This window comes from Jaculus jaculus, chromosome 4 (genome assembly GCF_020740685.1).
Source record: "Jaculus jaculus isolate mJacJac1 chromosome 4, mJacJac1.mat.Y.cur, whole genome shotgun sequence".
Lineage (NCBI taxonomy): Eukaryota > Metazoa > Chordata > Mammalia > Rodentia > Dipodidae > Jaculus > Jaculus jaculus.
The window spans coordinates 98317752-98332327 of record NC_059105.1 but is presented as its reverse complement, the minus strand read 5'-3'; the positions used below and the strand labels follow the sequence as shown (position 1 = coordinate 98332327).

At 37.9% G+C, this 14576-nt stretch overlaps 1 protein-coding gene across 1 annotated transcript in view; it reads left to right on the top strand.

Moving 5' to 3' along the window:
• Positions 1-519: 519 nt before the first annotated feature.
• Kynu (kynureninase) overlaps positions 520-14576 on the top strand; it is a 139326-nt gene continuing 125269 nt past the window's right edge. Inside the window, exons 1-2 of the mRNA XM_004651814.3 lie at positions 520-587; positions 8848-9027. Coding sequence (XP_004651871.2) covers positions 8859-9027 — 169 coding nt within the window. The 5' untranslated portion in view covers positions 520-587; positions 8848-8858. The remainder of the gene's footprint in view (positions 588-8847; positions 9028-14576) is intronic.

Below are 14576 nucleotides of genomic sequence, written 5' to 3'. Positions count from 1 at the left end.
CTTGGGTTCTGGGGAGTTGAACCCTGGTCCTTAGAGTTCACAAGCAAGTGCTTTGACTGCTAAGCCATCTATCCAGTCCTCTTTGAAAGTCTTGACTAAAAACTTTACCAGCTAAAAGTCACAATTCTGGCATCAAAATCCAGGTCAAATGCCTCCAGAGCTGGAAAAGAACTTTTTCCTAATGTTTAGAATATTCCAGACCCCATAGCAAAAAATAACTGCAAACTTTGGAGTTTAGCAGTGGAAATGCATTTATTAGCTAACTCACCAAAGATCTTAACAGAATAAGGAAGTGTTCACAAGTGTTTAGTCATCGTGGCTTTGTGGGGAAGCCCTCAGCATAGCTTCTGGTGTTTGGCCACCTGAGGGAGGATAGTGTTTTGCTTAGCTTTTATGAGTGGCTGGAGATGTGCAGTCAGATTAGTCAGAGCAGGTTGGACTTAAGCTAATTTACAAATCTCCCACGGGGTGGAGTTTAACCTGTTCTTTGCATTTCTCACCACTTGATCTGGCTGTCTAGTTGCGAGGAGCTCTTCAGAGTGCCCCCAGAGGTAGAGGGAGCTGAGGACACATTGAGATCCTAGCAGGTAAGCAGGGTTACTGTGAAAGAGCTGTGTAAATTTAAGGGCTACTCAATAGGTTTTTCCCAAATGAAATGTGTTTCTGCCAGAATCCTTGCCACAGTGCTTTGGAGATTTCTTCTGACAGTTTCTGTTCCTATTTTTGTCAAAATTGTCTTCAAAATTGGCATGACCTCCCTAAAGCCTTCTACATCTAATGGGAAGATAAATGAAGAGATCTTTTGGAATGTGGTGAAACAGCTGCAATTCATCTGTTAGACTTACTTGTAGTCAACAAGTTAAAATTAATCCCGGAGTGCCCTGTGACTAAATGGCAAGATTAGATCAAAATTCAGATGATGAAAAATATTTAAATAAACTTTAATATTTCTGCTGAAGTAGATGTCCTGTGCTGCTATGAGACATAGCAAAAGTCTAGAGAAGTGAAAATATCTATTCTTGAGAATAGCTTCTTCCTCTTTTCTTTTAGCAACCATTTGCCTAAGAATAGAAAGTTGAAACATATTTTTTGTGCATTAAAGATTTTTTTTTTTTTATTTCCAGCTTTATTTCATGGACAGTGGATGTTATATAGGTAGTAACTTTGGAGAAAACACACTGGCCTCTCATGGCACAGCTCAGACATTTGTATCCCAGAAATGAGTTACACAGTTTTCCTGTGTGATGTCACTTAACTCTCAGTGATACTCTTTTTTTAAAAAACTTGCTTTGTGTACCAAAAATTAAAATTATTTTTCATAAAAACTCACACTTGACATGAGTGTTTTTGCCAGCTTCCAAACTTTGAACTCAGTGTACAATTTGTTCAGAAAGGATCGTTGACATTTTGCTGGGTAAATATTAACTATGAAGTTCTCACAGCCATTGATGTAAAACTGTTTAACCTCAGACCAGTGAATGCAAAAGAGATCTGGATTTTCATGATTCCTTACAAGGTATCAGTTTTGAATAAGCACAGCATTTTAGCTGTAAAATTTTAGCAATCTAAGTAAAACCATGAAGACAAAATTTCAAGTGCTAAACTGAGGACAAAACCCAAGTTCCATTATAAGACATCGATAACAAAAGGTGTTATAAAAATATATTTTTTTGCATGAATGTGTATGAAGTTTACATACTCTGTGTGTGTGCGTGTGCACATTGTGTCTGCACATATACATGCCTTATGTACATATATGCAGAAAACAGAGGGCACCAGGGATCTTCTATCACTCTTCCACCTTCTTTCTCACTGACTGTTGTCCTCACTTCACAGTTTGCTTTTGCCAGCAGTTCCTAGTGATCATCCTACTCCCATGCCTCTGATCACTGGAGTTATAGACATGCTCAACAGGGCAGGACTATTGAAATGACTTTGATGAGATTGAACTCAGGCCTTCATGCTTGCACAGCAAGTCCTCTTACCCACTGAGTAATCTCTCCAGTCCCAATATTATGCTTATAAAAGACATCCTTATGGCTGGAGAGATAGCTTCGTGATTAGAAGCTTGCTGTGAAGCTCAAAGTTTCAGGTTCGATTCTCCAGTGCCTTAGTATGCCAGATACACAAGGTAGAGCAATGCATCTGGAGTTCATTTGCAGTGTCTAGATGACCTGGTATACCCACTCTGCCCCTTTCTCTGCCTCTTACTCTTTATAAAATAAAGACATATATAAATAAATATAACTTTTTAAAGAAAGGACTTAAATAATGAGCTATGAGGCTAGCCATAGTCTCCTAGATAAAGTAAACTATTTGTTTATAACAATGGCAGAAGAAAGGTTATGTGACTTGCCTGAGACCATATGATAAATTATTCCCCATTGTTTTTTCATGTATATATATATATGTGTGTGTGTGTGTGTGTGTAGATTATATGCAGATTGCATATGTATATATAATCAGAAAGATCTACACATATATTTCTTTTATAGTTATTTGAAACAAGGATTTACACTATAGCTCAAACTGTCCTGGAGTTCATGATAATCCTCCTGCCTCAGCCTCTAGAGTGTTGCAATGATAAACATGATCTATCACATCCAGCTTACTTTTCAGATATTTCCCCAGCCTTCTGAAGGAATGATAGCAAAGATAAAATGCAGTGATTTAAGATTGTCCAGTGTTAACAAATTTATACTAAGAAAATTGAATATTATTTGGAATCTGATGATAGTAAATGAATCTGAATGCTTAAGTAAATTTACTCAGAATTTAGTTAATCCCAATGAAGGAATAAATTGTTAAATCTCCAAAGAAATCATCAGACAATTGCTTGTTTCCAAGTTTCACTGGAAGTATCTTTTTAATTATTTCCTATAGGGACAGAATGAGAGAGTGTATTACTCTAGAATAGGTCATTACTCATGTCAAATAATTCATTGAGCTATTTTGTTTCTTTGTACTCAACTGCCATTTTGAAGAATACCCTGTCTAAATGACACGGCTCAGCAATGGGGTGGTCATAATGATAAATTAAGCCTGGTGCAGCCCCAGGAGACTATACTTCAGTAGAGCAGGGCAGCAACTCCGTCAAGCTGGTGAAAACAGTTTATAGTAAGGATACACCAGGAGTAAGGCAGAAGGATGTCTCAGGGAACTTTAGAAACAGTTATGCAGATGGGGACCCAGAGCTTCACACATTTCTTTCTGCATGAAAAGATTCAGTGCCTGTCAAGATCGGATTGTCCTGTCATTTGTTCAGAACCATAGCTGTTTAATCCACATCCATTGTGTGGCTCAGTGATCTTGCTTGCTGTTAGAATTACTGCTCTATTTCTATGCTTTAACAATCAGTAGTTCTGTTTTGCTTTGAAAATTCCATCAAATCCCTCATGACAATGTCCCTCCTAGATCCTGGTATTTTATCATTTTTCTCAGATTCTTTCTAAATTCATGATCTTATTTCTACTTGACTAAATGAAATGCATCACAGCTTAAATTTCTGAAAGAACTTGGGCTTATTTTCAGCTATGCACCATCACAATTGTTTTGTTAGAGGTTTTGCAGCAACCCAGAGAAGAGAGTATTGTCAACTGTCCAGCCCAGGTCTACTAAACTGTGACCCATCGACTTGATCATAATTGAGAGCTGCACAGTCATCTACATTCAAATATCTTTCATCAGACAGTTACCAAGAAGGACCAATTTAAAACTGAGTTGTCAGTGTGGGATATATGCAATATCTCTCCTATACATGCATGCACCTAATAAATATAGTACCTGAAAGAATGTATTAATTATCATAAGATGTATATTCATGATGTTTATAGGGGGACAGACTAGATTTAATCAAGGAAGAACAACAGGCTTCAAGAAAATTGTGACATTTGATCTAGGGCTTTGAAATGTGTCTAAGATCTGCTCATGTAGAAGCAGAAACAGCAAACATTAGGCAAAGGATGTACAATGTGAAAATTTACCAGAATAATTTCATTAGAAAGACAGGTAATAACTATATGGTCATAAATAGAAATCATCATAAAATTCAATGTGGGAATCATTGGCTTTAGCACAAAATCACAAATTAGAGCTCTTAGAACCTGCTATGGGTTATCAAAACCAAATGACAGACAAAGTGAAGTTTGGAACATTTAACAATATAAAGAGTGGCTCATTGCCAAACTGGAAATAAAAGGGCCAACTGAGTGGGTGAATATAATGTCGTGGTTTGTATTATGTGTCCTTTATAAACTTGTGTGCTCTGAGTGCTAGGTCCCCAGTAGGTGCCAATTTGGGAATTGGAATCTTGCTGGAAGAGGTATGTGTTGTTGGGGCCAGGCTTAAGGGAGTTAGAGCCAGCTCCCACTTGCCTTGAGTAAGTATTAGGCTTATTCTCCTGCTGCTGCTCTGTCTACCTGATGTTGCCAGGGAGGTGTTGTCCAGCTTCTGCTCATGTCATCTTTTTACCTGCCACCATAGAGCTTCACCTCTGGACTTTAAACCAAAATAAATACTTTTCTTCCAGAAGCTGCTATTGGTTAGGTGATTTGTCCCAGCAATGAGAAAGAAAAAAGAAAACTGGCACCTAAAAGTGGGGTTATTACTTCTAGAAACCTTACTATGGGATTTGGTCATTTGGAACTGATTTGCAGAAACAAAATGGAAGGATTTGAAACTTTGGTCTACAAGATGTCTTATAGTGCTCTAAGTAGAACTTAATAGGTCATTATTGTCAGAATTAAAAGATCTAAATGTAGAAGGATCTATGGACTGTGCAGCTTGACTTGTGAGGGGAGAAATTTGTGGGTCTAGGCTAGAATCAGTTTCTGTGAAAGGTTTGCAGTATTCCTCCTATGTCCTGATAACTTGTACAGAGTTAAGTTGCATAGAAATGGAATGGTGTGAACAGAATAATGTGGCACAAAAATACATGAAAGTTTCAGGCTGGAGACAGCATCCATGTACCTATAATTGTTTGAGAGATTACTGCCCTTAAGACTGGGCCAGCTGCTCTGCACTGGGGCAGCAGAAACTATGCTGACTCATGAAAGTAAGGGGTCAAAATGCTGAAGGAACAGCCTCTTCAACATTGGCTTTATTCCCTCTGGGTTAATAAGTGTTTACCCCACCTGGTACAATGGGAGTATGACAAATGCAGGAAAGAAGGGTCATTGGATTTACAATGCTGTTTTGTTTTCTGGAAATAGCCATTGAAAGTATGAAGCAAGCTTGGAGGAAGTCCTTGCATGGAGACCCAATGGAGCCATGAGGATTAACTTTTGGTTGCAATGGAGACTCAAACAAGGACTGTGGGACAGCTGCCAAAGAAGGCTGGGAGCATGGGTTGAAACTTTTTTTTTTTTTTTTTTTTTTTCCTGGTTGTGATCAGTCCAGGTAGATGGATAGAATTGAGACTTTATCACCAATTAATGATATTTGACTTGGAGGTAGAGGATTGGATGTGTTCCCTACTTGTTTTATATCTGGCGTTTGTTGAATCTCGACATGCCCAATTCCATTTTTGCCTCATGAGTGTTTACTTGATTCTTTTGATTTTATACATTAATAGTTAAGAAAGGGTGGATGATAGGGATGTTTGAACAGTGCTTGGATTGATAAAGACTATGGGGACTTTTAAAAGTTGGACTGAATACTTTGTGTTTTATATTGTAGATAGTCATCAACTTATGAAGGCCTAGGTCATTGTATTAGGTGTCCCTCATGAACTTATGTTCTGTGTGCTAGTCCCCAGCTAGTGGCAATTTGGGAATTGAAGGCTTGTTGAAGGAGATGTGTTGTTGGTGGCAGTCTTATGAGGCTTCATAGCCAGCTTCTCCTTTCCAGTGTTAAGCTTATTTTTCTGCTACTATTGTCCAGCTGATATTGGAAAGGTGGTGATATCCATCCTCTGCTCACGTCATGGGGACTGTCAGACAAAATAAAATACTTTTCTCTAATAAGCTGCTTTTGTTCAGGTGCTTTGTCCCAGCAATGAAAAGCAACTGAGCAGGAAGGTAGCTTATAGGAAGAATATCTAATTCAATGATATAGTGTAAAACTGAAGTGTGTGGCTTCTGTTCAACCCTCTGTGTTGGTTATAAACAAAGAGGAAGAGGGGGACAAAAGCGAATTGAATAGAAATTATAAAGTTCTCCCTGTGCTAGTTTTTATCCACATAATCTGAGGCTTTGTGTGCTATGTGTCAGTTGAAAAATGTCAAGCATACCTTACTCAACAGACTCAAATCTTCAATAGATATTTTGGCATTGTTCCCCAGATATTTAATACCTAACTGAAATTAGTATTTCCTGAATAAAATTTCTAATTTCTCTTACAGAAATTTCTCTTTTCCCAGTATTGCTTGTTTTATAGCATTTACTATATTTCATCAGATCTCCAAACTAGAGCAACCCCCTTGGCACTCCTCACCAGAGAAAACCTGTTTTATTACCATTTGCATTTTCTATGAAACACATCACACATCCATACTCTCCTCTCTGCCTTTTCCTCCTCAAGTAAATTTAATCCACTCTTTTTCCTTGTAATAACACTACGATTTCTCTCTTTGGCAATTTTTATAACTCATCACAGTGCAAAATGAGTATTATTTATCACAAAAATATGTATTGTTTTCTCATTTCAAACTCTCCAGGGTTGTGCTGCATAAATAAAATTCCTATCCCTCTAGAAAAGCACCCCAAGTAATTTGTACTTAGAAATCCTCCAGAATTATGCCCCATGTCTTTGACTCTGTCTCCAATACCTCCCTTGGTAATGAGGAAGCCCAGCCATCTCTTCCCCAGCATCATTACATTCGGGTCATATTCCTTCAAATTAAAATATCCACATGGTTAACTTTGTAGCAGGATACAGAGATGCTCCTGGATCTCTGAGAGGAAAATGCATACATCCCCTAAGGTAGTTCTTCTATACCCAAGTGACTCCTATTATTGTTCTCGGTTCCCTTTTAGTTCTTAAAACTATTTGCCATTCCAACCTTTATTTCTTGTTTTCTCCCACAAAAATGTTCTGTACTATATGACACTCTTGTACTCTGATGCTATGCCTTCCTATCAGTGACAGGAGCTAAATAAATATTTGTTTAAAAAGTTTTAAATTGGGGGATGTGATGGTTTGAGTAGCATATCCCCCATAAACTTAGTGTGCTCTGAATGCTTGGTCTCCAGCTGATGGCAATTAATTGGGGAGGCGGAACATTGCTGGAAGAGGTGTGTGCTTAGGCTGTACGCTTATTAGTGCCTAGTTTGCTAGTATTAATTCAGCTCATTCTCTCGCTGCTATTTTCACACTACTGTGGCAGAGGTGATGATGCCCAGCCTCTGCACATGTCATGCCTTCCCCTGCCATCATGAAGTTTCCTCTCAAGACTGTAAGACAAAATAAACTGTTTCCTCCCACAAACTGCTATTTGTCAGGTTTTTTTTGTTCCAGCAACAAGAAGATCATGACCGAAGACATTTAGATAAAGATAGAATATTTATCACATGTAAATCAATTTCACTTGAGGGGGATTTATCTCTATTACATTTCTTGCTCAATTTTAAAGACCTAAAATTTAGGAGAATTATGAATTAAACAAATTAATGAGTAAAAGTAAAAATATGTGATGAAATTGTTACTGTCCCTTTAGGAAGGTTAAAATACTATTGAGTACTAAATGAGTTACAGCAGAGAAGAATGTGGTTTTAAGAGACACCATGGGTCCTTGTTCTAAGGTGGTCAACCAGCTGCAGCAGATGGCTGAACAGTTACGGGAAAAGATGTTGACATTGAAGGTGAAGTCACCTATTTATCAAAATCATTATTATTTTCAATAACAATACTAAGTTCTGAGTTGCTATAGAATTAAAACTGTGGGGCTGAAGAGATGGCTTAGCGGTTAAGCACTTGCCTGTGAAGCCTAAGAACCCCCAGTTCGAGGCTCGATTCCCCAGGACCCACATTAGCCAGATGCACAAGGGGGCACATGCATCTGCAATTTGTCTACAGTGGCTGGAAGCCATGGCGTGCATGCCCATTCTCTCTCTCTCTCTCTCTCTCTCTCTCTCTCTCTCTCTCTGTCGCTCTCAAATAAATAAATAAAAATAAACCAAAAAAAAAAAAAAAAAGAATTAAAACTGTGAACTCAGAGCCACTGGAGCTGGAGCCATGAAGTGGGAAAGGGAGGAAAAAGAACAAGGCAGAGAACTGAGTTTCTACAGTTTTGAACAAGCATTTTCAATGTTACCACTGACTAAAATAGCTAGAAGAAAGCAGGTGAAATTATTTATGTGTGGCCCACCTTTTTGTATCAGGATAGAATCAGCTAACATTTATTAAGTAATCACTCTGTACGTAGCACTAAAACAGTCTTTTCAGTATCTCTAAACTATTAATATTTTTCTCATGTTATACCTAAGAAAAAACTCAGTAGTAGGCTTTAAAGCTGGATGTTCGACTTGTTTTATTAATTAATAATATCATTGTTATTAATATGTTTATATTAATAGTTAATATATCATTAACACTATAATCACATCACTTTTTTATATTTATATTTTTGTTTTGCTTTTTTGAGACAGGGTTTTACTATGTAGCTCATTGTAGCATGGAACTTACTATGTTGTCTTGGCTACCTTAAGTCTCTCAGTAGCCCTCCAGCTTCAGCCTCCTGAGTGCTGCTGGGATTGCACATGAGTATCACCAATACTTACTACTGCTGTATTATTTTTGAGGTTGGAATACGGGAAACTTACTTTAAAGCACGGTGTATTCCTTAGAGGACTGATGCCCTACAGGAAAAAAATGGTGGCTACATTGTTTTTTATTTGTTCCTCTTTACAGAACCGTGTGTAATGGAGCCCTCACCCTTTGAGCATCCAGCTGATGTCGTGCAACGCATTGCAGCTGAATTGAAATGTAGCCCAACAGATGAGCGTGTTGCTCTTCGCCTGGATGAAGAAGATACACTGAGGCATTTCAGGGAGTGTTTTTATATTCCCAAAATGCAGGATCTACCTTCAAGTAAGACTACTGGAAAAGCTTTATATACATCAATTTATTTATTTATTTATTTTCACTACAGCCTGGGTTTTTCATAAATCTTTGAAATCCTTGTTCCACTACATAATAGAGCCATTACAATTGTGTCTGAGAACTGTCAGCCCCTGGTGCCACTAAATCAAGCTGTTCACCTATCTGAGTCTCATATTCTTTCTGTTTATAATCTCTGAATAACATCCTCACAGGTTGCTGATGCTGTCGCCCACTTCTTTGAACAATAGAGGCTGATTGAAAAGTACAGGCAAAGGCGTTTACTCATTCTCTCAGCATTTAGAACACAAAGGAATTCCATTCTAAGAGATATGAGAACATCTCTATTTATGTGGCATTTTATTAATAATAGTGTGGTATTTCTGTGAGAGTAAATAATTCTTGAAACCTGGATGTAGGATGAAGAAGGTTGTATTAATAGCTGCATTTGCATGTTTTAAGGAAAATAGCAAGTGTGACAATTAGTAAGGAGTCCATACTGCATTTCTAGATATAATTCAGAAACATGTTTCTTATTTGGAAAAAAAAAAGTTAAAATTATAACTATCACATGTATAAAATATGTTGACATAATGTTACATGTTAGTATGCTTTAAATCAATGATAAAGACTATAGGGCTAAATAGAATTATTCCACTGCAAACAAATTCCTATGCTTTGCAACAGTCTTATTTCATTTTTTTCCCTTCAGATTAAATAAAATAGGTAAAATTTTAAGTACTCAGAATTTAGAAGTATCAGTTAATACTATTTTAGCATAATATTGGGTCACATAATCTTAGCTTACATTTGATTAAACAGGCCAGGTTACATTCTCCAGGGACACAGTACATCAGTGCATCTATGACCATTATGCCCAGCATTATCACTTATTGCCTCAGTACATCCATGAACGTTAAGTCTTCTGTTAGTCCTCCTATGAGTGCTGATCTAGCATCAGCAACATAGTGTCAGTCCATCTATGACTGTTATGTCCTACATTAATATTGTAGTTGCCTTCACATTGCTGGCACATAGTACTTGATGAAAAACAGCTTGTGGGGAAAAAAGCATTTATTTCGGCTTACAGATGCAAGGAGAAACTTCATGACAGCAGGGTAAAATATGGCATAATCAGAGGCTGGACATCACCACCTGGTCAACATCAGGTGGACAACCATAGCAGGAGAGTATGCCAAACACTGGCAAGGAGAAGCTGATTATAAGACCTATAAACCCACCCCCAACAGCACATCTCCATGAGGAGGCTCCAATTTCCAAACTGCCACCAGCTGGTTAAATAGCATTCAGCACATATGGTTTATGGCAGGCAGTTCAAAACACCACATCCAGCACCTACACTAGGAGGCTATCTGCGACTGCGAGATGCAGCCCCAGTACCTATAGCATCATTCCACTTATGAATCTTATGCCCATCATCATGAATAATTCTAAAATATGAAAGAAGAGCTCAAACCCTCCATCCAACAGAATTCATGGACTCATCTATAAAATTTTATGCTTAAAAATGTTTGAGAGGTTAATTCATGCAATCTTAGCATTTTTTTTTCTCTTTTGCATTTTAGAGATAGTGAAATAGAAAGACAGAAAAGAGAGAGAATTGGTGTGCCAGAGCCATAGCCACTGTAAAAATGCCAGATGTTTGTGCCACTTAGTGGGCATGTGTACCTTGTGCTTACTTCACCTTTGTGGGTCTGACTTATGTGGGATCTGTAGAGTAGAACATAGGTAAATAGGTCCTTAGGCTTCATAGGCAAGTGCCTTAACCACTAAGCCATCTCTCCAGTCTCAATTTTAGCATATTATTTTTATATTTACTAAAAATAAAAGTTTTTTTTTTTTTTTTTTTGCACAGGGATAGAGACATTGATCAGCCATTAAAGACACTTGCTTACAAAGTGTGACACCTGTGTTTGATTCCCTACTATCCACATAAAGCCAGATACACAAGTGGTACATGCACATGGAGTTTGTTTGCAGTGGCAAAAGGCCCTGAAAAGGCCATATTCATTCTCTCTCTCTCTCTCTCTCTCTCTCTCTCTCTCTCTCTCTCTCTCTGTCTCTCTTTCATGTTTGTTTCTTTTGTTCCTTCTGCCTCCTTTTTCATCTCAGATAAATGAATAAAAAATTAAAGTTTCTATTGCAAACAGCCTGCATATGTAATCATCTATAAGTTCACTCCATTACTGTCACTCTGGGAATAGCATTTTATGTGATTGCTCAGCCGCTTGTCCATTCCAAGGAACTATACCTTGACTAAATCACTGCTAATTCTTAAAGAAAAGTAAAAATAGAGAGGATAAATTAATCCAAGAAATAATTAAAACAAATTTTAAGAAGAAGACTTCAAATGGTATGAAATATTACTTCATTTAAACCAGGCAACCTCTCCTCACCAGCAGCATGAGCATTAACATGGACATGTTGGTTCCTAGCTGCTGTGCTTCACTGATGAGGCTAAGGTCTTTGACACATATTCAAGATAAGTCAGGGTGGTATCATAGGGCCGCATCAATTAACCTCAATTCTTCTCTCCTCTATGAACTTCTTACTCTAGTAACTTATCCATTCAATAAGTATTATTCATGATTCTTTTGATACACTTTTCTCAATATAGGTCAATGAACTAAGCTGTAGTTTGTTGCATTCTTGACTTTATATCTAGTTTAAATTTACAGGGATCTTAATATTGGTTTCACTAGGAGGTACTGCTCTGTCAAAACTGAAGATTGGAGTGTTATTTTGCCCAAGGTAGTGTGGAAAGGAAACACTGATGAGACATCATGTGAGTGGAGATACAGAGAAAGTGAAAAAGTAATGCTGCTGGTGCACAGGTGAGATGAGCCTATAAGTACTCAGACAGGTGCTGTGCATAATAAAATAGCACCAAAATTAGGAGCAAATTATGATACTTTCCCTTCAGTGTTTAATTTTGCATGATTGAACAAATCAATATCCCCTCTCCTATTAAACCTTTCCAAGATATAGTATCTCCAACTGGTATAAAAAGTTTTATTCAACTGCTGATGTATGCAATGTATGAAATTAATATGAATATCAAGGCATAGCAAAAAAGAAAGAATGAGGAAGAAAGGAAAAGAAGATAGAAGGCATAAATGTTATAACAGGGTAGAAAGCAAGTTAGTGGGCATAACTGGCAATATAGCTGAAGAGTAAAAGCCAGGGGAATGAGAAAAAGGGAAGATATTCAAGAATAATGTGAAATACTTACTATTCACTTTATATGAGGAGATGTAGCATAAGCCCATCATGTGATTTGTGTGAATGGTGGTTGTATCAATCATGTTACTATCTCATTTTAGGGAACTAGTCCTCAAAAGAATCTCCTTTCTTCTTCTATGATGTTAGAATCCTGGAAGAAAGAAGAAAAGTCAAAAGATATGTATGTGCTCTCCTTTGGAAGGTTTCTAAAATTGCACTTATGATATACTATCTGAAAAAACTGGACTGATGATAACATGTTATATTCATTCTTGATAGACCAATGAAAAGTGCACAATTCTATTACTATGAAGGAAAAACAGAATGGTCATTAAATAGCTGTTTACTATGAAGGTGTAAATTTGAGAGTCATCACCATTTAGGAAGAATTAGGTAAATTAGTTAAAATGCAGATTAAAACTACATTGAGATTCCATCTCACTCCTGTCAGATTGGCCACCATCATGAACACAAATGATTATAAATGCTGGCAGGGATGTGGAAAAAGAGGAACCCTTCTACACTGCTGGTGGGAATACAATCTGCTCCAGCCATTGTGGAAAACAGTGTGGAGGTTCCAAAAACAGCTAAAGATTTATCTACCATATGACCCAGCTATAGCACTCCTAGGCATATATCCAAAGGACTCATTTCATTTCCTTAGAAGTACATGCTCTACCATGTTTATTGCTGCTCAATTTATAATAGCTGGGAAATGGAACCAGCCTAGATGTCCCTCAACTGATGAGTGGATAATAAAGATGTGGCACATTTATACAATGGAGTTCTACTCAGCTGTAAAGAAAAATGAAGTTATGAAATTTGCAGGAAAATAGATGGATCTGGAAAGAATTATACTGAGATAACCCAGGCCCAGAAAGCCAAGAACCACATGTTCTCCTTTGTATGTGGATCCTAGATGCATCCTACAGATGATTGGGCTTCAGTGTGAGAAGGGAAAAACTCAGTAGTAGAGACCAGTAAGTTAAAAAGGATATATAAAGGGAAGAGAAAGGAAGGGAGGAGGGTACTTAATAGGTTGGTATTGTATATATGTAAGTAGAAGAATAGATTAAAATGGGTGAAAAGGCCCAAAGTGAGGTCAGGGAAAGAGACTGAGTAAAGGAAAGGTGGAAGGAGGGATAATCAAAATCTAACAGGATGCAAATAGATCATATGGAATCCTCCTGTTTTGGACAATGGAACACTCAGGAGACATAGATCATTGTTAGAAAATTTTCAGTGCTAGGGATGGGATACCTCCAGTGATTTGTTGGTCAGGGAGGCCCCTGATGTCCCCAAAACATTATAGGTCATTGCTGAGGCCCTTGGTTTCCCACCAGGGATCTATGGTATGACCCTATTGCTGAAGACTCCTCAAACATGGGCTGCAAGGCCACTAAAAAATCCTGCTGGAACTGAACTGATAACCTCTTCCATGTAGACTAGCTGACAGAAAGCTGGAAGAAGCCATTCTACATGTAGTTCAATGGGAGAAAGAGATACCACCAGTGAAGATATTCAACAGTGGACACCGCAAGCCTTATAATTGGCCAGCCAGGCCAAATGAGCCAGTGGGTGCAATAGTGGCACATCTGTCATGGTGGAAACCAACTGCCCTCCAACTGGACTGGAGGCCTGCTTCATGGGGGGGGGGGGAGTACATCCCTGACACTAAAAGCTTAAAATAGGAGTAGTCATGAGCCATAGGGGTGTAACATCTGCTGATATCTGGATAAGTGTATATACTATGCTTTTCAAACTGCCCAGTAAGCACTTCTCTTTATTTTTATACTCTTATATTAACACTACTCTCACTTTGGGTAGAGAATCGTCTCTTTTCAGATGGCAGTGACCTGGAAAGAAGTGACTGGGGTACTGAGTAACATCTCTATCACACCTTACAAGGCTCAGGGTCTAATGTGGAAGAGGTGGTAGAAAGAAAGTAAGAGCCAAAGGAAGGGTAGGACTCCTTACAACATGCTCCTCCAGACACAAAATGGCATGCATATCCATTATCCCATAGTGCCTGACACTACCTATACAAGACCATCATAAGTGGAGGAAAAGATCATGATATCAAAACAAAGAGAGACTGATTGAGATGGGGAGGGGATATGATGGAGAATGGGATTTCAAAGGGGAAGTGGGAGGGGGGAGGGAGGGTATTACCATGGGATATTTTTTATATTCATGGAAAATGTTAATAAAAATTGAGGAAAAAAATTGAAATCTGAACATTATCTAAAAATTGTACCTACAAGTGGAAGAAGTTGATGTAAGTCTAGAAGTAATCG